Genomic DNA, 23,347 nt, shown 5'->3' on the forward strand with positions numbered 1-23,347 from the left:
TATAGTTTGCTTTTGAAAATTGAATCTACACGACTACACCTAATAACTAAATAAAAACTATCTTTTCGTTTTTGCTTAGAATTTTATATTAAAACAGAAAAATAAGTCGAAGTCAATGCCCACTAGTTTAAAAAAAATATGATAAAAAAATCATGAGAACATGTAAAGTAAAACAATCCACACAAGGACAAGGCTTATTACTTCACAAAAGTTATTTTGACTCATTTTACACAAAATTTAAAATTTTTTTAGTTACACATACATGTTTTATTTAATATAAAACTCACATAGAATTAAACATAAAATAAAAAATTTCAGTGACATTTTTTGTAAAACAAAGATAAAATTTTTAAAATTACATTCTTTATAAAAGAAATCGGAGTATATTTACAACATATTTTAGTTATAATAAACTTTTTTTTTGTATATTTTTCCTTTTAACTAGCCAAAAGCAAATTAATATGATATTCATACACCCTAAAATAATTAAGTAAAGAGTTACAGCCTTTTAGACTTTTTGAATTTTTTTAGAAAAATAAATCAGGACAAAAATATCTACACTGGAAAAAAAAATCTAACATGCTTTCCTTTGACGGGACATCAAATTGACCAACCCAACAAATCGATCTCGACTTAAAACCGGATTAAAAACTCTTCAACGTAAAAGTCGAACCGAATTCGAATTATGTACAACCGAACCGAACGACTCAAAATTGTAAAAATATCGACTTAATATTGGTAGTTTTTCAAATCGAACCGAACTAAACCCAAACAAAACTCAATAAATCTAAATCAAACCGAACCGAACTAACCAAACCAAAATTCAATTCTTACTGGTTTATTATAAAGTTTCATCAACAGCACGCATAGTCATAGTCATTCTCAAAGCGCGTGGGTTTTATATGGTATGAAGTAAAAACACAATTACAAGTAGCCAATTATAAAATTACACGTTAATGCTATAACATAATTTATAAATATTTGTAAAATAAAATATTAATCTCTCTTTAGTCTCTCTCTACCTCAAAAAAAATATTTACTTCTGTTTTTGAACCGAAGAGTCTTCTTCTTCTTCCTCTTCATCTTCATCCTTCGTTCTTCGACTTCTTCGTCGTCTGTGTACAGATAACTTCATTATTGTAGAGAGCGAGAAACAGAAGAAAAAAAGAGAGAGAGAGATCAGAAGAAGAAACGAAATCGTGAAGGGGGAAACACTTATAGAAGAAATTGAAATTTTACCTAAAAGGAAACGTTTCAAATGTGTGCATAGATATCGATACTCAATACTCCGAGAGATTTTTTTTTATATTAAGGTTTTGCGTAGCTCTCAGTTGTTCGTTCGCTGAGAGCTTATTCATCTTCTAGATCTTTGGGGTGGAGGACAAAACAAGCTCGCGAAAGACGGGAGCTCTCACCGCCTCTAGGATCCGATTCCGTTCAGGTTACATTTTCTCGGCTTTTGGATACTTTCGTGTGTGTTCGTTTATGCGTAGATGAGTCTGGATTTAGGATTTTGTGGGATCCGATTTGGTTTCGGATTTGGAAACTCTAATTGAAAACGCAACCGGACTTTGATAATTTCGATCTCGTGATTTCTGTGATTTGGGAAGCATTCGTGTTGACTGAGGATGTTTTGCTTTGAAGCAATGTTCGTGGTGATGGTTTATTTTTGAATTTGGCTATTAGAGAAGCTGTGGTGATGGTTTTGACTTTTCTTGGTTTAAGATACAGATAAGACTTTTCTTTTATTTGTTGTACAAGTTTGAAATTGTCAATTTATTTCCCTGTGGATGTTTGATTCTTCTATCTTTTATGTTGGATCTTGACAAGTTTCTTCAGCTATAATGGTGTTGTTGAATCTAGCTTGTCAACTTGAGTTTCAAACTTTTGATGTGATACAAATTTGTATGACATTCTTTTTGTTTCTTATTGCTGGATAAAGCTTAAAGAGATTGATTGATTTGAGATTAATCTCTTGATCTGGTCTAGTTATTTGATAGTTTACTTGCGTTCTGCTCTTAATAGATATCTGATATTCAAAAATGGGGTTTGGCTTGTAACTTGTAGGTTTCGACTGGTTTCTAGCTGCCTAGTGGAATTTCTCATTTTAGCTGAAGAAGCAGATTTGGCAGTGGGTTAAAGAATAATTGAGGTTGAGGTGTTGCAGTATGCGATAGAGGTTTTTATGAGATGAAGGCAATTAAGGGGTGGCGTCTAGGCAGAATAAATTATCTGCAGTCTTTGCCTGGGGCTCGCCACCGTGCTCCTACAAGGAAGCTAGTATGGATCATCGCGGTGCTTTCACTGATAGCAATGTTTTTAATTGGTGCGTTCATGTTTCCTCGTCACAGAAGAGCGGCTTGTTATATGTTTTCGTCTAACGGGTGCAAGGGATTAACTGATTGGCTTCCACCGTCACTGAGGGAATATTCCGATGACGAAATTGCAGCTCGTGTAGTGATTAGGGAAATATTGAGCTCCCCTCGTGTTATAACAAAGCGTTCTAAAATTGCTTTTATGTTCTTAACTCCGGGTACATTGCCTTTTGAAAAGCTATGGGACCTCTTTTTTGAGGTAGACTTCATCTATACCCTACTTCTTTTCCCACATCAATTGTGTCAGAGGTTTCCCTCGGGCTAGTATTATAAGAAGTACAATGTACTCTTTTGAGTTTAAGCTGGCCATTTATGATGTTTGGCAATTCATCAAAAGTGTAGAATTTGTCTGGAATATCGTTTGACTACTTGGATGCAGCATGTTTAGGCGGAAGCATACTTAGCTGTGCATTATGAAAGCTTGCAATCATTTTAGTATCTTTATGTTTATTTGATTCTTTCTTTGACCTATTTCTTTCACTGACGATTTTGTGCTTTTACCTCTCCTCACAGGGTCATGAAGGGAAATTCTCTGTTTATATTCATGCATCAAAAGATACTCCGGTTCACACCAGTCGCTACTTTCTTAACCGTGAGACACGAAGTGACGAGGTATGTCTCTTTCTCTATATCTGATGTCTATAATTGTAGATACCATGTCATCCCTCTTCACGGTCCTGAAGAGAAAAACCATAGTTCTGGATTGATTACATTTAGTTGGTGGATGTTACATAAATTTCTCTTGCTCCTGTTAATGAATTTCATGATTATAGTAAAAGAATCATATATGTTTTCTGAAGGTGGTCTGGGGTAGAATATCGATGATTGATGCTGAGAGACGTTTGTTGACTACTGCTCTTAGAGATCCTGAGAATCAGCAATTTGTTTTACTCTCTGATAGGTAATCTCCTGGAAACTTTATTTCTCTTCTTACTGATTATTCTGAGGTTCCCCTAACCAATTTGAGTGTTTCTGGTTTTGCAGTTGTGTGCCACTACGAAGTTTTGAATATATGTACAACTATATGATGTACAGCAATGTCAGCTATGTTGACTGGTAAAGATTTTTTTCAAGTTGATGAGATTTGAGACCTATAACTACACTTTTTCATATAAGATATACTCTATTATTCTTCAGCTTTGACGACCCTGGTCCACATGGAAAAGGTAGGCATATGGATCACATGTTGCCGGAAATTCCAAAGGAAGATTTTCGAAAGGGTGCACAGGTAAAAAATATTTTACTGATCCAGTATCATGCTTGCTCGTACTGTGAAAATATATGCGAGATCAGCAAAATACAAAGACCCGAATAGAAGGGGCCAATTCTGTGTCACTGATTTGAATCAATTGATAAAACAACTAGGTTATAACGAGAATTCTTTGTGGACTAATTAATAATTATAGCCACATAATATGCATATTACCTCTGTGTATAGGATTTGGATTCTCTTCAAGTCCAAATTTTCCCTTGCGAGTGATTATTTGCTACCACCTAGTATTAATATCATCAATTAAACACATTGTTCTGCATATTTGCTTCCATCCATTGTTTTTAGGAAAGCATTTTGATCAACTGATGCTACAAAAATCGCCATTGAGAGAGTTTTTCAACAAGTTTTCATCACTCACATTATCTCTATATCCGTGCAGTGGTTTTCCATGAAGCGTCAGCATGCTGTAATAACTATGGCAGACAGTCTTTACTACTCTAAATTCCGGGATTACTGTGGGGTGAGTACGACCTAACCTTCAAAATAGATGTTTTATTACTTTTTTGTCGTGTTTATAGAGGTGTTACTTTATAGATACATAGAAAAAACACATGTAAAATAGGAAGGTTATTTTTTCTTCAGCCAGGTATAGAAAGCAACAAGAACTGCATCGCAGATGAACACTATCTGCCAACATTCTTCCATGTGAGAATCCATTTTGACTCTTACTAACATGAAAATGTTTGTTGTTTTAGTAATTTCTTTATCCATAATATACTTTGGTCTGATAAACTTTGCAGATGCTTGATCCTACTGGCATTGCTAACTGGACAGTGACATATGTTGATTGGTCTGAGAAAAAGTGGCATCCAAGAAAATACATGCCTGAAGATATCACACTCGAGTTAATTAAGAACATCTCGGTATCATCACTAAACCGCTATGATCTCTTAGAATCTACCTTGACAATTTCCTTGCTTGCTTCCATTGTGATAAACTAATTGGTGTACATTTTTAATCCATTTACAGTCCATTGACGCAGTGGCACGCGTTACAAGTGAGGGAACGGTACACACTTTAAAACCAAGTCTTCGTCACTTTTGATTAGTTACAAATTTTCTGGCTTTTTCCTCCTTTACCGAGATGATAATCTACCTTTTTTTAAATGCCTGCAAATATAGGGAATAGCATCATGGACGCATTGCATGTGGAATGGGATCAAAAGACCTTGCTATCTCTTTGGAAGAAAGTTTCACGCTGATACTCTCGATAAATTGATCGACCTCTTCCCAAACTACACAAGCATAGCATAGGGAGCCACGGACAATTTTGATTGATTGATGAAATGCAATGCAAAGGAGGTATTCTTTTGACTCGGATTCTTTGACCAACGTTCAGTTTACACACATGAATCAAATTAAAACTTGAATCATGAAACCCCTAGAAGCTGTTACTCGCTGCAAAGTCCTTTAAAAGAGCAGAGAAAATCGTGTGATCTGGAGAAGCTTAGAAACTGTTTGGGGTTTCTTTTTCATTTGGTTGGGGACGTTGGGACATTTTTAACTCATCTGTTTTCAGTACATCTCATTGTTATCGATAGAATTTTCAGAGTGCGTTTTGTGTTTCTCTCCCTTTGGTGAACTCTTTTGTTGAAAATGAAATGAAAAACTAAGGCATGAGGTTTATACAGTTTAAAGCTGGGCATTTGACATATTAATGGAGTTTTTATATCAATAACTAATTATACAAGCTGCTATAAAGCATTTTCCTTTTTTTTTGTTTTTTTATCAGACACAATTCTCTAGAACTACCCTCTTATTGTTACTGCATATTACAAAAAAATAATATTACAACACCCACAAGATTTGTTCATCGCCGATGTCCTAGAGCCACCACTGGAAGCCTCACCTTATGCCCTCGGCTACCTTTCAATTTCACCTCCCCGAAGCTGTATACTCCAGAAACCGATCTCACGGTCATAGTGACTGAGAAGGTTCTAGAAGCGCCTGGTCTGAGTGTCATTGCTGGTGGGTTCACTTCGATGGCGATAGAAGGCTGCATCCTAGCTGTTATTGTGTATGTTTCTTCTACTTCTGCCACATTCGTCACTTTCCTCGTTACGGTTTGGGTCCCCACGAGATGAGAAACTGCGATAGATGGTGCATTGAAGTTTGACGGATGTTTCATGTCGTAGTTACAGCGTGTGTTTGTGTAGTTTCTTATCTCATGGGCACTGATCCCAGGGGTCGTGCACAAGAATCCTAGATAGTCCTCATACCCTACAAGTGAAAATCAATTAGTCTTATCAACCAGAGATCAAAGGTCTTTGGTATATCATTGATGAGACATAGCATCAATACCTGCATCAAAGATAAGACCAGGATCTAGAGCAGCACTTGGATTGACATGACCACTTCCATAATCGAAAGGAGTAGCCTTAACAAGTGTTACAGCCTCAGTGTCTGAATATTGCTGCGCCTGAAGAAGCCTTCCTGCTCTATCTATGACTGTTGAGGTTGTCATCAAAGCTGATTTGATAGCAGCTGGGCTCCATTGAGGATGCTTCTGCTTCACAAGCGCAGCTATCCCGGCTATGTGTGGTGCAGCCATGCTGGTTCCTGATATAAGCGCAAATCCTTCACCTGCCCAAAATCCAACAGTAAGAAACTATAGTTCGTTTCAAAAGGACACACCACATGTGAGCTTGAGTTCTTTGAGAAGCTTACCAACATAATTAGGCTCGTCTGTTCCATTTGGACACCAAGCCGCCCATATCAGATAACCGGGTGCAAGAATATCTGGTTTAAGAAGATCAGCATCTTGAAAGCTGAAATCCTTGGTATTGGGTCCTCTAGCTGAGAACAATGCCACTTGAGGTGCTGATTTGTGAAGAACAGGTGCTAAGCCATCTCCGATACTTCCCTTGGCATTAAAACTTTTGACTCTTCCTGTCCAATCCCTTGATGTACTGACGTTGTAGTAATCGATCAAATCCTAAAGAAACCAAAACCAGCATTTCAGATTGAGAAAATAATGTGTGAGGAGAGTAAGCGAAAGCAACTGAAACTCCCGTTACCATTGACTTAGACACATCTGTAATCAAGATTCCTGGAACAGCAGAAGGAACAGGATCGAATTTGGTTCCCGGAGATACATTTTCAACAACAAGAACAAAACCAGCAGCACCGAGATGCTTAGCGGTTGCAACAACTTTCTTGATGGAAGCTGTACCAACAACAAAGTTGAAAGAATAGCCACAGAGAAGAATGTTTCCCTTGACCAATTTCTTGTTAAAGACTTCTGGTCTCTGGCAATCAGATGGATTATACTTCGAAGAAGATGAGTCCAACAGAACATCATTTGAAGAAACCAAAGTGTACAATCGATGAGGGCGAGTTGGTGCTGCAGAAACCACGTAACAGTTCATCAAAACAAAAACTCGGTATATATAGTGCCATGCCAAATGTATAAACAGAATTATTATTTATTCTTACGAGATAAGCCCATCCCAGCAAGCATTTTCCCATTCCCAAGAGTCAGATGATTTTTGTATCTGCGATCATCAATTGCAGCGGCGACAGTTGTTATCCAGGGACTATATGATACCAAAGTTTTCGGAAAGGGTCCTCCGTTTCCAGCAGCTTGAGCAACGAAAACACCAGCTTTTACGGCACCAAGAAGTGTAGCATCAAATGGATTTAAGAACGTTGTCTTGGTAGTTGTTGGAGGACTATTTGGACCAACCGAGAGGCTCAGGATATCTACTCCATCATGAACAGCCTGTCATGAAAACCTCATTTAATATCAACTAATGTTAATGTCCATGGAAAGTAGCAGTTATAACGTTAATCATTTCATCTAAGCTGAGATATTTTTCCATGCATGGTACTTTATGATTTTAAAACTTATGCTAAGTTCTTACTCTTACCTGATCAATGGCAGCAACTACATCAGCAACAAAGCCTCCAAAAAGCCGGTAAAGAGCCTTGTAAACAGCAATCCTGAACGAAACTAGCCTTTTTTAGCCTACCAACGTGAAGAATACATCTGTCAATAAAACTGACATTTTGCACATCTGCCTACCTTGCACGAGGAGCCATTCCACTCGCTCTTCCAAATTCATAACCATGCATCCTCAACTGAATACCGTTATTCCCAGCTGCTATAGCTGCTGTATGACTGAAGAAAATCCAGCAGAATCAGACTTGCTTAGTACAATAGAATACATGCACACAATGATGCAGTCTTATCTCCCCTAAGTCACAAAACTATAAAAAGAACAAACCTTCCATGCCCATCACCATCCATTGGAGATGCATAGTCGATATCAGGGTTAAATGCGCCAGCCGCTTTAGCAGCTTCAGCAAAATGTTGAGCTCCAACGATCTTCCTGTTGCAGAAGCTCTTCTTGGTATGAGGATCTTCTTCACATTTCCCTTTGTAATGAGGAAGAGGGCCATAAGGTAGTCTGTGGTGAGAGGCAAAACTCGGGTGATGAGGATAAATCCCCGAGTCAACAAACCCGATGACAATGTCTTCTCCTGCTCTATCAAAACCTCCTCCTGTTGGCCAAACATCAGTTGGAAGTCCTAGAAACTCTGGTGTATGTGTGGTGAGTCTCCTCACTTTCCAATCTTTGTCTACAGACTTCACACCAGGGGCGCGACGAAGTGTTTCTGCCTACCAAATATATAGTGGAATAGTGTAAGGGAACATGAATTCAAGAAAATATATACTTAGCAATGATCTCAAATCGATTTTTTCACCTGCTCTGGAGAAACATGAGCTGCAAATCCATTTATAAGGTGTTTATAGCTGTATAGCTTTTTGTATGATCCTTCCTCAAAGAGCATCCCAAGAATCATATCGTGCTTCCTCTCTAAGTGACGAGCATACATTGTCACCAATTCACTAAAACAGTAACAGATTGTTAATCTAGCAAGCAATGTATACACAGTTGGGGTACTAAGACAATTGAAGAGGAGCAACTATCTAAGTACCTTGATGTATCAATCCTCTCATCAGATTCGACAGCAGTTGCTTCAAAACCATTTTCTCCACCTTTGTAACTTATAATTGGATCTCCATCCATAGTCACAATGTAAACCTCTGCTGCCACAGTAACAAGAAGCACTGAAACAACAAAGATTCCCAACCCGATATCCATTTTGGTTCACACAAATGAAGCTCCAACTTTAAACTGCAGCATCAAAATCAAATGAATGCATTAGCATCCTGAAACCAAAAACCACTATCAATGGAATACTATCACTTCAGTCAAACCACATATTCAATAAAAAACGTTAAACAAAATGCAGACAACACATAGTCAAAACTACTGTATAGAGAGGCACAAGAATCAATCATCTCCAAGGCCACAAACAAGGCAACAAGCACACAAGAAAAAAGCAAGGAAGAGATTCATCTTTCTCGCTGTTTTAAACTGAGTTTGTCAAAAACCAAGCACATAAAAGCATTATAATCAAACCCAACCAACCCCAAGAAAAAGAACTTACTCTAGAGAAAATTGCCTAAACACAACAATCAAGTAAAGAAAGTTCAGCTCCATCTTATACCATTTATATAAACAAGAAAAGCAAAAAAAAAACCCCAAAAACAGTAAGTAAGTACAGTATAACAACTATTGCTCTTCAATTAATGAGACAAACGAAGAAGAGGCAAAAAGAAGAAAGAATCTTTAATCTCTTAAAACTTACATTTGGTGAAAATCAAAAAAATCAAGACTTGAAGTAAGAATAAACTAACTTTCACAAATCACCACCCAAAGCAAAGAATCAAAACATCAAATAAAACACAAAAAAGATTACTTTGAGGAAACTTACATTTGTGCTTCACGAGACGGATGAACAGAGAAAAGAAGAAAAAAAGTTAGATTTTTGATACGAAAGAATTGAATCAGAAGCCGAAAAGATTAGAAATTTAGTGACTACATAAACCACATTTGTAGAAAAAACCACAGAACAAGTTGATTCAGATCTCTCTAGACTCTAGTCGAATGATTAAAAGATTACTTTTTTTTTTCTTTTTTTGATTCTGGGTTTTTGTTCGTAGAATAGAGAGAGATCTAGCAAAGTATCCAAAGAGAGAGGAAAAAAAAAGGTACGAAATTTAAGTTAAAAATAAAAAGAAGTTACAGTACTGTGAATATTTTAGTGCTGAATGAAGTGAGAGTATGTGTGTGTGTGTTTTTGGGTATATTAATTAAAATTTTCTTGATATTGATTTAATACTATAGTAAATGACTTAATGCTAAGGAGACAACGAACCGAAGATTATGTATTTAAATGGTTTAATTAGTAGATTTATATAGTTGTGTAATTGTAAAATGTAAAAAAAAAAGTGTTTAGTAAATTATTTTTTTTTATGGATGATAATAATAAGAAGATTACATTTGGTGGTGTGTGGATGGATTTACGTAAATGTCCGAAGGTGGGAGGAAGGAGAGTGACCATTCGCGCGCCAGATTTGCTGTCAGCTCGTACTTTAATGACGGTTCTACCCCTTAAAAAGTAGATAATTGATATCAGTGTTTTTTTTTTTGTGTTAAATGCTGATACAACAAATCCTATTTTTCTTTTCGTTTTTAAATGTTTCTGAATATATATAATATTTTTTAAAAATCTCAAAAATAATAGAGTGAATAATTTATGTGATTTTATTACCTGTGCAAGAATTTAATTGTGTATACTGTATAGAAAACATGTTGATATTATAGAAAATTGATGATCCACACTATTTACTGTCTCATGTAATTAATGGTCTATTACTTATTTCACTGTTTTTTTCATTTCACCTAATAATCTCTGATGATAAATAATACCTTTTTTTGGGATAGACAAATTTTATTTGAGAAGATACTAAAATAGTCATATGTAAAAATAAAATAAAAATACTAAATTGAAAGATTGTCGTCCTTTGTAACTAGTTTAAGTTCACTTTGATATGAGAGTAAGTTTGGCAAATCCGTTTTATCACGAACTCTTGTTTAAATGTTTAAACTTTTGTAGTTTGTATAACCCATAGTTTTAAATTTTTTAATTAGTTTCTATGTAACTGGATTTTGTTTCTTTCTTTTGGGCTTTCGTTTTTTTCTTTTATTGGTTTTTAATCTCCGGAATATTTAGTGTTTTCGCTGGCATATATGTAATATGATAATGTATCTTTGCTTTGCAATTTTAATAAAAACAGATGACAACAAAAAAAACAAAATTGAAAGATTGTTGACAGAAAAAAGGTTAGGAACATGGAAGAGGCCGAGGAGAAAGAAAAGAAAAATATTGTTAGACTTAAATTGGTTACAGCCTTACAGGTGAAAAGTTAAATACTAAACTCATAATTAGAGGGCCAATGTTACTTAACTCAATTATGATGTTTGATCGTTGAGGAAATGAGTTCCTTTTCAAACATAAACACGTCTTTTTCATCCCAAAAGCATTATGAACAATTGAAATACAATAATTATACAGCTAAAAAGAGACTATCCAATCTAACATGTGAAATAATTTAAGATTTGGTGTTAAGTAAAGTTTTTTTTTTTTTTTTTTTTTTTTAACATCTTGCTTTACTTTATTAAACTTGAAACAGAGATTACATAGTCAGTTTATGACATACACATCTAACAAGAAATGATTAAACGTTAAGAAGAAGAAAATACAATCGAAAAAGTGAATTAAACGCTGCTTTTTATGGTAAGCCTTATACGCTAGTAGATTATTAAATCTACTATATTCCTTATTCGTCTTCTTCCTTACATGATCGTCTTGTTTGGCTATCGTTCTTTTGACGAAACTCTAATAAACTTTGAAACGATCAATGGTTGCGATCCATCTGTTACATCGCTTCCCAACAACACAGCTCCAACAACGGGAGATGATATCATTCCTTGTTATAGCTAACGCCCATAAATGCTGACATGATAAGTACCATCTTCTAACTCTCGTTCCATGTTGACATCCCCAAAGGCCCCCATTGTAATTAACCGATATCATTAGGCACTGTCTCGAACCGGGACTATGAATCGATGTCTGCATTAAGCATCTCTTCCACTCGCTTTCGTTGTCAATCCAAGACAATATAATACCAGGATCAAAAATCCAAATTACATCTCCGTACCATTTGGCGGAGGGAAAAGACAACTGCCGAAAATGCCACTTCATTCTTGGGCCAAAGATGGTTAATTGGTTATAGAAAGATGAAACATAGTCGGAGACAAAACGCCGACAACCACACAATTGTGGACGCCGGAAAAACACTCTACGAGAGAGATGGATGGCTACAAAGAGCCAACCGAAACGCATAATTATGGAAGAGAGAGTTTCAGATCTACCGAGTCCAACAGTCCTTCGACGGGTGCGATGACAACATTCAGGAATTTGATCCATCTTCAAGGCCTCTGATGATGGCTCTGCATCATTATTCTCTGAAAACGAATCCAGATTTATATGATCAGGGGAATAGATTTGAGGCAGGCACCATGGATTGAATTGTCGATGAAACACATCTCTTCTCATGGGCAATTTTGAAAACCCTTTCATGAATCGAAGAAGATACATATAAAGTTCTCTGGATCTGAATAAATTTTATGTAAAAATAAAAAACTGTAAACGAAATATAAAACGGAAATATGGCCGACGTCGAACGACGCCGGCCGGAAAGGAATTAACGAAATGGTGCTTTCAGTATCGCCTTCTTCGTCGCACTCAGAGAGGAGAGAGGTGTTAAGTAAAGTTTATGTAGGTTGTTATCATTGATGTTCCACAAAATAATGTCGTTCTAGAATGATATTTTGTTAACAATAAATAGGAAGTATGTCGTAGAAACCAAAAATTTTAATTTATCCCTGATTCAAAACTTATAAATTCTGAACTTAATTTATCTTAAATAGTGATATACTGAATAGAAGTATATTTTTATGTTTTTAACTTTCTTAAAACTTCTAACATAACAAATTCTTAGTATATATGTATGATAAATGTCAAAAAGGCATTTTTTTTGTTAAACCAAAAGAAAGATGTTCCAGTCTATAAAAATATCACCAAGATATAATCCTGTAACCATGACCATGTCATATAAGCTGAAATTCTATATTACCCGAAAGATGAAAAGTACAAAGTGATATTTTAAAAGAATGATAAAAGATAAAATGTAACAAAAGTCCATATGGCGTAATAAAAACAATTGTAGAAGACACGCAAAGTTCAAAGTAACTTACTTCACTTCAGAGGAACAAATATGAATCCATATGATATTTTTATTCGGCCTAATAAGTTTTGTTAATTGATTGTAAAGCAAACTTTCTTTACCATGGAATGGAAATTTTTACGAGTTATATATATGTTGCACAAAAAAAGTCGGGACTCCTAGATACTACTGTATGTGAATATTACATACGAAATATTTTTTTAGTTAATAGGTAGTATATAACTATATATACAACATTTTTTAATTTATTTAAAAAGTAGTAAATGGAACTTTATAAATAAAAAGTAGCAAATGGAACCGGAGAAATTTAATTAGTACCACATTTGGATCAATTTTGGTTTATTGGTTTTTTCATATTAAAACAATTACATGTGGTCCAAAAAGGTCTAATTAGACTCTCTTCAATTTTACTAAATAAGAAATTTCTACTTTACTCAAACGCGTTATTACATGCAGCTAAAAGATAATAATATTGTCATAATCTCTTTTTTGTTTAATAACTTTCACAATGTTATTTGAACATAGGGCAATTGACAAAAATAGCACCATTTTTAGTTTTTGTTCCAAACTTAGCACACACTTCTTAATAAATTAGCACAATTTAATATTTTGGAGATTTATTATTAAAAATAATAAAACAGAGAAATATATGAAAAACGCAGCAATCGTCGTCTTCTTTATACACAAAACTAAAAAGTTTCCCTTTCTTTCCCGGCTTCTTCTATCTCGTTGCAACACTTCTTCAATCTCAGATTTTAAACACAAGTCATGCTTGATTTTGGATTATGGATATGAATCTCGATTCTCCATTATTGGATCTAGATTCAATTCTTAGGTCTGATTGCTTTGTCCGATTGAAACTAGTAAGCCTACGCCATGTTTAATTTTCTTATACGCTTTTCTTTTACTTTTTTGATGTTTATTGGAACTAACGAGTACTAGATTTTGGTTAATTTCAGGGGGAAGTTCATATAAAGTCATGGTAAGCTATAGAATCTCCTACTTTTTCTCCAGCATAATCAAGTCGAAACAGTTCGTGGCGATTTGTGATTGCTAAGGTCTGATTGCTTTGTCCAATTGAAACCTCTGTTGTGATTAACTTTTTTTTTCTAATTTTCAGAAAGTTTCAGACTTTCAGTATATTGGATGATTTGTGATTTGGGTCTCTCAACTTCCAAATCGGTAAGCTTCTCTTCCACCTTTTCTATGTTCATTGGATTTAACGAGTTAAAGATATATATGAAATTCAGGAAAGCTTATCTGAACTTCAGGACGACCTTCATAAGTATAGATATAGACTATGATTTGATTAGTTAGTTCTCGATTAGTCTATTTAAGATTCTCCTTTGTTAGTTAACCTTGCTTCTCTTGGATTGTCTGTGAATCTTAATTTATAATAAATTCCTTCTAAGCTTCCAAACATATACTACTTTGATAAATTATCTAGACATAACAAAAATAAGTAAACTCAATAGCTTGATTTCGTTGTATATCAAGTGTTTGTTTGCATATTATGTTCTAATTGTTCTAAGATAACCATGTGTGCTAGTTTTGCTTTGCTACTTAAGACACACTAAAATATTTGGAAATTTTATCTATTTTCTTTACAGAATGCAAGAGTTATCTACTATTGATGGTTTTGCGGAGATAAATGAAAGCTTAGCCAAGATGGGGTTTTACTACATCCAACATCACGCCCAAAATGCAGCACCATATATTCTTAATCTTAACATCAACATTTTGGAGAAGTCTCGTAAAACATGCTTGCATACCGAAGACTTGGAAGATTTTATAGCCATGGTGAAATCAATGAAAGAGTCTGATTCACCTATCATTTATATTTGTTATTAGACATCTATGATGGATGTAAAACATTTTTATATTGTTTTGGTACTTGTCTGATGTTTCTGCACTATAAGAATGTCAAAGGTTTCTATTATACAAGTTAGTAGTTGTTGAGGTAATATTGACTGAGTTTGCTACAGGTTCTCTTTAATTCAGGAAGGATTTCACGAACTTCATGAAAGATTTCTTGAATTTCAGGATGACCTTCATAAAAACTTCATGAAAGATTTCTTGAATTCCAGGATGACCTTCATAAAAACGCTTGGATTTCAAGATGAACATAAGAAATGATAGATAACCACATAACAATAGTGATTTTTTTGGCTTCATAACCGCTTATAAGAGATTGTGGAAACATTAATTCAAATTCAGGAAAGATTTCTTGAAAATTAGGATGGATTCCTAGATATTTAGGAAGGAATTATCGAATTTCAGGAAGGCTTTCATTGAGAAAAAAAGAAGAAGATATTTGTGATACATTGCCCCTTACTAATAGAGTAATATATCACATATTACTCATTCTAATGGAGTAGTTTGTGATACATTGGGGTAAAAGATAAATAAAGAGATTTAAATACATATATCTCTGAGTTTGTAAAGGATTTCAAAATGTTTAGGAAGGCGTTCTTGAAGTTCATGAAGGTATTCCTAAATATACGAAACAACATCTATGTGGCTAACATTGGGTTTGCAATTTGTATGTCTCTGAAAATTGTCAAAATCTGAAGAATATAAGCATTAGCTTACATTACTAACATCATTATTTTTGAGAAACTCTGAAAAATTATAATACTAATATCATCATTTTTGAGAAACAAAACAAGTTTTGTTGAGAAGTAAACTATACTAAACATACAAGATTGTCCAATTCTACATTACGACTCTAGCTACATGTCATAGTCGTTAACTCCATCTTAGTTAACCGGTTGCTTCCTTATCTTTCTACCCGTTAACTTGAGACTCATAGTTGAAGTTTCAATAGCTAAATCTTCTAGTTTCTCCTCCTGCACAACCAAATAAAAACAGTAGCTAACTAAACAGACAAAAAAAAGTTTTAAAGAGGAAAGAAAAAATGATCAGGTTTACATTGGTATGCTTCACAGTTCCTAGAACTAACTAGAACTAAGAATTGCTTCTGTTTCAATGGAACATACATACCTGAAATAAAAGACCTGAGAAATTAGGATCTCAAAACTCCATTACTTCTCTCTCTATGTTCTTAAAACAATCCAACAACGCTTCATTTGCTATTGCATCTCATCTCCATTGATTCAAATCCAGAACCGATAAACACCCATCCTTCACTTGATCCGATGAACTGTGACTCAAACGCGTCACCTCTGTCTTCAACGTTGTCAGGAACTATCGATCTAGAATGCTCTATGTTCCTCCCCCGCCGCAGTTATAAACCGAGACTACAAAATCTCATTCGATTTGACCTGGACATAAAACAAAAACGGAGCTACGAATCTGAATTCGATTGGTAATGGAATCCATGAATCTCTGATGAAATCACTTGATTGAAGTTTCAATCGATGAATTAATCACTTAATTGAAAGATCTGAGATTGGAAATGGAGATATCATATTGGAACAAGCTTCACGGGAGAAAGCTAAAAGAGATCGTGAGTTTGATTTTTTTTAATGATAAATTTTATTGTTTTACCTAAATATTTAATATTCACAAATGCTAGTTTTGGAAAAATTGAGCATATGTGCTAAATTTGGAAGAAAAACTTAGAATGGTGCTAGTTTAAGGTATTTCTCTTGAACATAATCATCTTCCTTAAAAAATACAAGTAATAATGTATTCTTCTTATACACAAACTTAAAAAATATAAGTTTTTAGAGTACCTAATTTTAGAGAGATTGTTGTTTACTTGACTGAATATTTCTTATTAACTTCTTTATCAAAAAAAAAAAAAAGTTCTATTCCACTTCAAATGAACCTTTACACTGACCTACACTGCTGAATTTAGGAGAGTAGTAAAAGAAAGTAACTGTCATCCCCAACTAACTTAGACGTCTCCAATAATCTTTATCTACCTTGCAACGTAGGGTGTAGACACTGATAGCCTCCCTCAAGATATAATGTAAGAAACTCCAGTCTCGAATAGTAAAGTTCGGAAATGGTCCAGGATAAACCGATTTAGTTAAGATATCTGCAACATGACAATCTGTTAGAACATTATGAAGCATCAAAGTCCCTTCTTCAAGACTTTTCGTATTGTATGACATACGATTCATTTCAATATGTTTGGTCTTTCATGATAGACTATAGATTATTAGCAATTTGAACTACCGCCATATTGTCACAATATTATATAGTTGGTGAACTGAATGATGTGAAGATCAAGTAGTAAACTGCGTAACCTCACGGTTTCACAAATTGCATAAGCCATACTTATGCATTCAGCTTGCTATATGGACTTCCATAAAACATAAGAAGGACCAAAGGACATTCAATATTCGGTATTGATCTTCTAGTGTAAGGACCAAGGTCCCCAATCTGCATCCAAAGGACCTTTAACTCGAGAATATAAGCTAAAGAAAAAAAGTTCCTTAAACTGTCATACCGTTGATATAATGAAGCTATTTAAAAATAGCTTGAGCTAATATGTGTATTGAGCCAATTTAGCCCAACAAATTAAATACCAGAAAGTTGAGTAATGGTCAAGTAGATGACTTTGCCAACAATGCTCATAAGAAATCCTTATGTACATATAGACCCCAAAACTCGATACCTCTCGCCCGTGACATTCCTATACTTATCACTTGAGTATGCCCAAAAAAATAAAATAGTACACGATTCTAAGTTACTTTGTACAACATTATACACGCAATTTTTTAACATATATATATTTGTAGACTACAATTGATGCAGTTGGATACAAAATTTTCCAAGAGATTTACAAATCAATATTTTGTGACTGTCACAAATACTCAATATTTTGTGACTGTCACTAATACTAGTGTGACAGGAATATTATTTCTCGAATGGGTTACAAAGAGTGACGTGAATTAAGAGAAAGAAGGATCATTAAGCATGTTGTAAGCCAAACCCAATAAAGTGCATTGTGCAATTGTTCTTCTTGCTTTGATTGAGACATTTAATATGATCAGATACATCGATAAGGAAAGCGATTATACTGAATGTATATTGTATACATATAAAAAGATCAATCTAAATTACGAATTGGATTTATATGGCAGTTTAAAGTTAACATCTGAAAGCGCACATGTGAGTATTGTTCCCACAAAAATGTCGTCTAGTCCAAACACATCATGTGTCCAGTCATTTTTCTTTGCTAAATATTAATAAATAGGTTTCCCTCTAACACCAACAAAGCAAATTCGTATATTCATTTTTTTATTGTAATTACTTATTTTTGTTTGGTTCAAAGAAGTTTACTTCTTTAATTTATTGTCGACGTAGCCACACCATGCATGAGACAAACCGTTCTGGTATGATAGCGATGCCGCAATCTCTCTTTTATCATTCTTGTAATGAGAGATATTTTATACTATAACAAATGATGGGTCTTTTTTTATATAACTAGGGTCTTTAAAAACTGAAATACAAACTATTTCATTGGATCTGTAAAATTGTAGGGTATGCTTGTCGATCGTTTGAGTAAATGATCCACAAAAAATATCACGTATTGATGACAAATTTTATAGTATTTTCTTGAGGTGATTTCTTTCCTTGATTGTGGGTTTATAGTATTTATTATATATATAGCTTCTCTATGTGTACGTATCATCTCATCATAACAACCATGTGTATGATTGTTTGAAGGTGTGGGGAACAAATACCAAATGCTTCTTTTGTTCGAAGAAACCAAAAAAAAAGAGTAGTCCCTTCTAAAAATAAACTAAATCCTGAATGATCTAAGCAAATTAGATGGAAATGGTATTTTTGAAGTCATTTCATTCGTACATATTTTTTTCTTTTTCTTTGACACAAATTCAAACTGAGTTTAAGATTTTAGCTTTGGAATGCTTGCCTTCGTGGTGGGCATTTTAGCGCATATGGTGACCAAAAAGCCGGTTATTAAATCTCCTTTATAGAACTATTTTTTTGCAAGTGGAGAATCAAAATAAGAATTAGTTCAACCTTCTTTTCAAGAAGATTTAGGATTGGCCTCTTGATCAAACCCCACTTAGTTATGGTGGGGATTTTAGTCGTTTAACTATATCCATATCTCTGTCATAGCATTATGATATGACTTAACAAGGTACAACTATAAACTCCAAATTCACGTGCATAATATAAACAACACTTTATGACATGTGGACTCACAATCTCCCATATTCACGTGCATTTACGTACACACACACATGACTACATAATCATAGTTCCATATATATATATTTTTTTTTTTTTTGTTAAAGATAGTTCCATATATTACATTTGGAAATTATGTCAGCAAATATTATTGGGTCAGCGAATCCTGCAAATTGCATCTACCAAGAAGACTATTCTTTAGAGCCACCAGATCTGATCAATCGTGCCCATTTCAAGCCCAATCCACTCGTCTTTATTAGATTCTCGTTTTAAAAGAAAAAAGAAAAAAAAAATGGTTTGCTCCAACATTAATAATAATTGAAAACAATTTTAGATTTTAGAAATGGAAACAAGATAATATCGGGGGAATGTTTTCTTGGAATTGAGCTAGTTGGAAATCAAGAGTAAAAAACGTCACGTACTTTGAGATCTTTTAAAAAGTTCTATGCAAAGTCTTTGAAGCTCAGTTTGATAATGAAGCTATATATGTCTATAAAGTATAAACATTCATGAACTCGGAGGTTGCATGCATGTGTTTTGTGTCCACTGTCCAGTGTGCTTAGGCATGGCTTTCATGTCCTTGGTCGACCAAGGGACGGTGGTTATGCCTACGCATCTTACAAAAGCTTGGGGACAACCCAAATCAAGAATTTTCACTCTCATCTTCCATTCACACAACTCTGAGTTTCATCTAACCATAATCGGCCCTTGCTTACAGTAAGTAGAACATGTGTGCTTTAGAGTAACCCCAATGGGGGGAAATATCTTTGGGCCTCTTAAGATTGTTTATTGATATATTTTGTAGCTTGAGTAGATTAAGAACTTTGTGATTGTTAATTAAAAGTTTACCCCCCAATGGTGGGTTCTTAGTATGAGTCTCTTAATTTTTTTTTTTTTGAAATGAAATTATTGCATTTGAGATATATGTTTATAAATTTTGATTAGTATAAATTTTTATTGCATTTGACTAAAAGTTTTGATTAGTATAAATGTTTAAACATTTCAGATTTTAAAAGAAAGGGAAATTATTGCATTTTATAAATTTTTAAACATAGAAAACATAAAAACATATTAACAATTAGCAATTAGACAACATGTCATCAATTAGCTTGTTGTTTGACATTTACAAGATGTCAAAAAAAAATAAGAGAAAAGATGCAATTTACAGTTTTGTTTGCTTTCAAACCAAACAATAACCATCAAAGACTCAAACAAATTTCTACTTGGAGAATGTGTGGACATCTCAAAGCTAATATTGCAGCAGGATGTGAAGATGTCTTCAGAAAGCTTCTCTCTTGGTATCATCTTAGCAAGTTCTTCGATCTGCATTTTCCCAAAACCAAAACCAGACAAAGACCAGAGTTAGTACAATGGTGAAATAGACAATATGGAACAAGATGTAAGGAAAATACATGCAATCGCCTTCTTCGTCTCTTCAGTTACCACGGGAGGTTGTTCAACTTGTTGTTGTTGTTGTTCCACTCTCTTGTTCTGATCCTCAACGAGGACAAGCTTAGAGGCATCCTTAACACCAGCAGCTTGCAATTGCTCAGGATCGTCTCTCTCAACTCCCCTGAACAAGATCTTGACTTCACTAGATTCCAATCCAGTTTTCTGAACAATAGCTTTCTTCACATCTCCTGTCTGTTATCTTAACTACACATAACACAACGAACTTCAACAAAAACTAGATTTAGCAAGAAATTTTGTAATTAAACTAGATTTAACAATAGCTTTTGGTGATCAAAATTTACGAGCCATGTTCTCAAACAAATATTTACGAGCCATGTTCTCAAACTGATAAGGCTCTTCGGGCAAAGACAATGGAGGCTACACAATGCTTCTCAAATGAAATTGAACAAAACAAGAGATCAAACTACAAAATCCAGTTTACAAGTAAACTCAGACCAAACTAGATAAGAGTGATATCAAAACAACAGATTCAGAATCCTGCTAAGTTCAATCAAAATGCTTCTTAACTTCAAATGGAAACAGATTCAGAATCCTATCAACAAGCTTATCAAGGATTATAATGTTTTAGCCTATCTATTGCATCTCTGAAATTGAGAGTTCTCAGTTTGGGATTTAGCCAATTGCGAAAAGAACAAACATGAAACACCTTCAAGCCACCATCACCAAACCCAATTCGAAAATTCAAAACTTGATCACACAAACACCAATAAAAACAGAGAATCATATGCATGACAATCCAATGTTTCCAAACAATTTACACCAAAAACAAAGAAAAGATTCGAATGAGGAGATTAGAAATCGAAAAACTCACCGGAATCAAAAAGCCGAGAAGGGCAATCCCCGAATTTAATCTCCTCCGAGTTCAATCGAGAGAGAGAGAGAGAGGGAGAGGAAGAGAAAGGAAAAAATCAATCGATCATCAAAAATATCCTCCGACCCCAACATCTTCGCGACTTGGATCGAGAGAGAGAGAGACAGAGAGAGGGAGAGGAAGAGGAAGAAAAAATCGATCGAACATTAAAAAAAAAAATTTCTTCCGTTAATCTGTTTTGGCCAAGGAATACGTGACACGTATGGTCTCTTATTCTATAAACGAGTATACTAAATAAGAGGCTCTCTTCTATTTCTTTTATTTTTCTGATTTAATTTTTTGCTTCTTTTCAACAACAACCCCTCTTAAAAACTCCCGTTGGGATAACTTTAGGACATATATTATGATTAAATTTTAATTTGAGGGCTACAAAAGCTGAATATACTTTAGTCTAGTGTATCTTTCATTTTAATTTGTTATGTACTTCAGAATGATTAAATATATGTTAGTTAACTTTTCATTTCTATATGGAGCATTTGGTTACTTAAGTTTATTCATATGATTATATATCTTTGTTGGAAATTTTACTGTTTAAAAATAACTATATAATATTCAATTCGTATATTCATTCATTCTTCTTTACTTTTTTTTTTCACCCTTGTAATTATTTCTTTTTTCTTAGCAATAAATTGTGTTTACTATAATTGGATCGGATCTCACGGATTCGGATCCCATTTTGGTACCCGTTTCAGTTTCACAGACGTGAAACCGCCTTTGACCTCTGTCATCGTTTATAAATAATATTAAAAGAAAAAAAAAACTTCCATTTTCCCCTCTCTCTCAAAAAAAAAAATGTCTCGATTGCTCTCAAAAACCCTAATCCCAACCGGAAGATTCTTCCTCCTCCGTAATTTCAACAACCCGGCCGCGATTAAAACACCGACACCACCAAACTCCGTCTGTTTCAGCCGCCGCTTTTCATCGATACCACACCTCATCGAGGTCGACATCGATACCAAAACCGAAGCCGAAGCCGCAATTCTCAAGAAGCTAAACGAGTTCGTTAGAAGGATCATCGTCCATAACTCGACCCCGGATTGGCTCCCTTTCGCACCTGGCTCCTCCTTTTGGGTACCTCCTCATCAGATCACCGCCAAGAAGATTGCGAATTTGGTCGATAAGGTGACTAATCCGTTGACGGAGGAAGAGACTCTTTCTCTTTCGTCTCCTTTTGGTTGGCCTTCTTCCTCTTTCTTCATCCCTCCTCCAGGTATCATCTTCGTAGCTTCAATTTCATTTTCCCCTGAATTTGAAATTGAAATTGAAATTGGTATATGGAATTCGTAATTTAGGTTGTTAAAAGGGATTTACATAGGGAAGAGATTTTGTGTATTGGTATGTTGGTGATATGTTTGTGTTTATGTATATGAAAATGTTTTTAGATGAGTCATCATCATCTACACAAGAGGTAGAATCTACGACCATGGATTTGAAAATCCCAGGGAATGAGATGTTAGAAGTCAAGTTAGCACATTATCCAGATCCGATTTACTTTTTCAAACCTGAAGATGGGAAAGAGTGAGTTGATCGATACTTTTTTTTCCAGCGCTGAGGGGGCAGGTAACAAGATTGTATCTTATATCATCCTCATCATAAAGAAGAGATTTTAATACTCAATGATTGTTATTGATTTGAAGTATGTTTTGCTTTGCTAATTCAGGAACAGGACATGCTTGGAGAAACAGATTGTGACTGAGGTTGAAGCAGTTTGTTGTACATATGGGTTTGTGAGCCATTAAGTTATATGATGATCTTTTGGCTGACTTGATATGCCTTGTTGACTTTATATATTTTATAATTGACTTGATATATAATTTTAGCTTGGGGGCTTTCTTCGTCTACGTTTATGCTCGAGTTTAACCGTTATTACAATCTTTCTAAACTCAATACGAGCATTTTCGCATGTTATGTTTGTTTTCTCCAATCTTGTTAATTGCTTTCTTGGAGGTTGGTAGAAAAGATAGGTTGCCTTCTTATTGCATTTATTTTGTTGATTTGCAAAGTTGCGATGAAAGACTTTCTCGTGTGTGTGTGTGATCAAGCACTGTATTTTCTCACCGA

At 34.6% G+C, this 23,347-nt stretch overlaps 3 protein-coding genes, 2 long non-coding RNA genes and 1 pseudogene across 14 annotated transcripts; 3 read left to right on the forward strand and 3 right to left on the reverse strand.

Moving 5' to 3' along the window:
* The first annotated feature begins 900 nt into the window (after positions 1-900).
* Positions 901-5,284, forward strand: LOC104747856 (glycosyltransferase BC10). Of its 2 annotated transcripts, none has more exons than XM_010469565.2 (11): positions 901-1,441; positions 2,068-2,574; positions 2,889-2,987; positions 3,176-3,276; positions 3,360-3,431; positions 3,513-3,603; positions 4,028-4,108; positions 4,231-4,293; positions 4,389-4,511; positions 4,618-4,656; positions 4,770-5,284. In XM_010469565.2, the coding sequence occupies exons 2-11, from the start codon at positions 2,191-2,193 to the stop codon at positions 4,899-4,901; spliced, it is 1,185 nt and encodes a 394-aa protein (XP_010467867.1). In that variant the 5' UTR covers positions 901-1,441; positions 2,068-2,190; the 3' UTR covers positions 4,902-5,284. The 2 variants fall into 2 exon arrangements, 1 of the variants encoding a protein (XP_010467867.1); XR_015582095.1 differs by having other exon boundaries at positions 999-1,441; positions 4,235-4,293.
* Positions 5,285-5,292: 8 nt separating this feature from the next.
* On the reverse strand, positions 5,293-10,011 carry LOC104747857 (subtilisin-like protease SBT2.5). Of its 6 annotated transcripts, none has more exons than XM_010469566.3 (11): positions 9,432-10,011; positions 8,589-8,788; positions 8,355-8,499; positions 7,874-8,268; positions 7,672-7,767; positions 7,517-7,589; positions 7,083-7,368; positions 6,665-6,990; positions 6,315-6,582; positions 5,949-6,230; positions 5,293-5,867 (listed from the first exon to the last, which is right to left on the reverse strand). In XM_010469566.3, exons 2-11 carry the CDS (start codon positions 8,753-8,755, stop codon positions 5,458-5,460), a joined length of 2,448 nt encoding a protein of 815 aa, XP_010467868.2. In that variant the 5' UTR covers positions 8,756-8,788; positions 9,432-10,011; the 3' UTR covers positions 5,293-5,457. The 6 variants fall into 6 exon arrangements, with proteins under 6 accessions (XP_010467868.2, XP_087344211.1, XP_087344209.1 ...); XM_087488085.1 differs by having other exon boundaries at positions 7,874-8,264; positions 9,432-9,996; XM_087488083.1 differs by having other exon boundaries at positions 9,540-9,781.
* A 1,193-nt stretch (positions 10,012-11,204) lies between these two features.
* On the reverse strand, positions 11,205-12,318 carry LOC147927355 (uncharacterized; annotated as a pseudogene).
* A 1,170-nt stretch (positions 12,319-13,488) lies between these two features.
* On the forward strand, positions 13,489-14,771 carry LOC109129281 (uncharacterized). The gene is made up of 4 exons (XR_002035500.2): positions 13,489-13,673; positions 13,770-13,792; positions 13,931-13,992; positions 14,421-14,771. It is a non-coding gene; the product is annotated as an uncharacterized LOC109129281 (long non-coding RNA).
* A 5,178-nt stretch (positions 14,772-19,949) lies between these two features.
* LOC104747858 (uncharacterized) lies at positions 19,950-21,490 on the reverse strand. 4 transcript variants are annotated; one of them, XR_761261.3, is made up of 3 exons: positions 21,227-21,490; positions 20,355-20,598; positions 19,950-20,265 (listed from the first exon to the last, which is right to left on the reverse strand). It is a non-coding gene; the product is annotated as an uncharacterized LOC104747858 (long non-coding RNA). The 4 variants fall into 4 exon arrangements; XR_015582097.1 differs by having other exon boundaries at positions 20,386-20,617; XR_015582098.1 differs by having other exon boundaries at positions 20,386-20,598; positions 21,227-21,487.
* A 524-nt stretch (positions 21,491-22,014) lies between these two features.
* Positions 22,015-23,127, forward strand: LOC104747859 (uncharacterized). Its single transcript, XM_010469568.3, has 3 exons — positions 22,015-22,496; positions 22,669-22,846; positions 22,947-23,127. The coding sequence occupies exons 1-2, from the start codon at positions 22,079-22,081 to the stop codon at positions 22,806-22,808; spliced, it is 558 nt and encodes a 185-aa protein (XP_010467870.1). The 5' UTR covers positions 22,015-22,078; the 3' UTR covers positions 22,809-22,846; positions 22,947-23,127.
* Positions 23,128-23,347: the final 220 nt, after the last annotated feature.

The sequence above is a fragment of the Camelina sativa genome, chromosome 15 (genome assembly GCF_030686135.1).
Source record: "Camelina sativa cultivar CO46 ecotype springtype chromosome 15, ASM3068613v1".
NCBI lineage: Eukaryota > Viridiplantae > Streptophyta > Magnoliopsida > Brassicales > Brassicaceae > Camelina > Camelina sativa.

What these genes read in the sequence shown, in the direction of transcription:
- LOC104747857 (XM_010469566.3), bottom strand. Translation starts at nt 8,755, where the DNA reads ATGGATATCGGGTTGGGAATCTTTGTTGTTTCAGTGCTTCTTGTTACT. An exon ending in GGAATGGCTCCTCGTGCAAG is followed by an intron (nt 7,590 to 7,671) that starts GTAGGCAGATGT and finishes AGTTTCGTTCAG; the next exon opens with GATTGCTGTTTACAAGGCTC. An exon ending in TAGTTGCTGCCATTGATCAG is followed by an intron (nt 7,369 to 7,516) that starts GTAAGAGTAAGA and finishes TTTTCATGACAG; the next exon opens with GCTGTTCATGATGGAGTAGA.
- LOC104747859 (XM_010469568.3), top strand. Translation starts at nt 22,079, where the DNA reads ATGTCTCGATTGCTCTCAAAAACCCTAATCCCAACCGGAAGATTCTTC. An exon ending in TTTCTTCATCCCTCCTCCAG is followed by an intron (nt 22,497 to 22,668) that starts GTATCATCTTCG and finishes AAATGTTTTTAG; the next exon opens with ATGAGTCATCATCATCTACA.
- LOC104747856 (XM_010469565.2), top strand. Translation starts at nt 2,191, where the DNA reads ATGAAGGCAATTAAGGGGTGGCGTCTAGGCAGAATAAATTATCTGCAG. An exon ending in ATCTGCCAACATTCTTCCAT is followed by an intron (nt 4,294 to 4,388) that starts GTGAGAATCCAT and finishes TAAACTTTGCAG; the next exon opens with ATGCTTGATCCTACTGGCAT. An exon ending in GCGTTACAAGTGAGGGAACG is followed by an intron (nt 4,657 to 4,769) that starts GTACACACTTTA and finishes CTGCAAATATAG; the next exon opens with GGAATAGCATCATGGACGCA.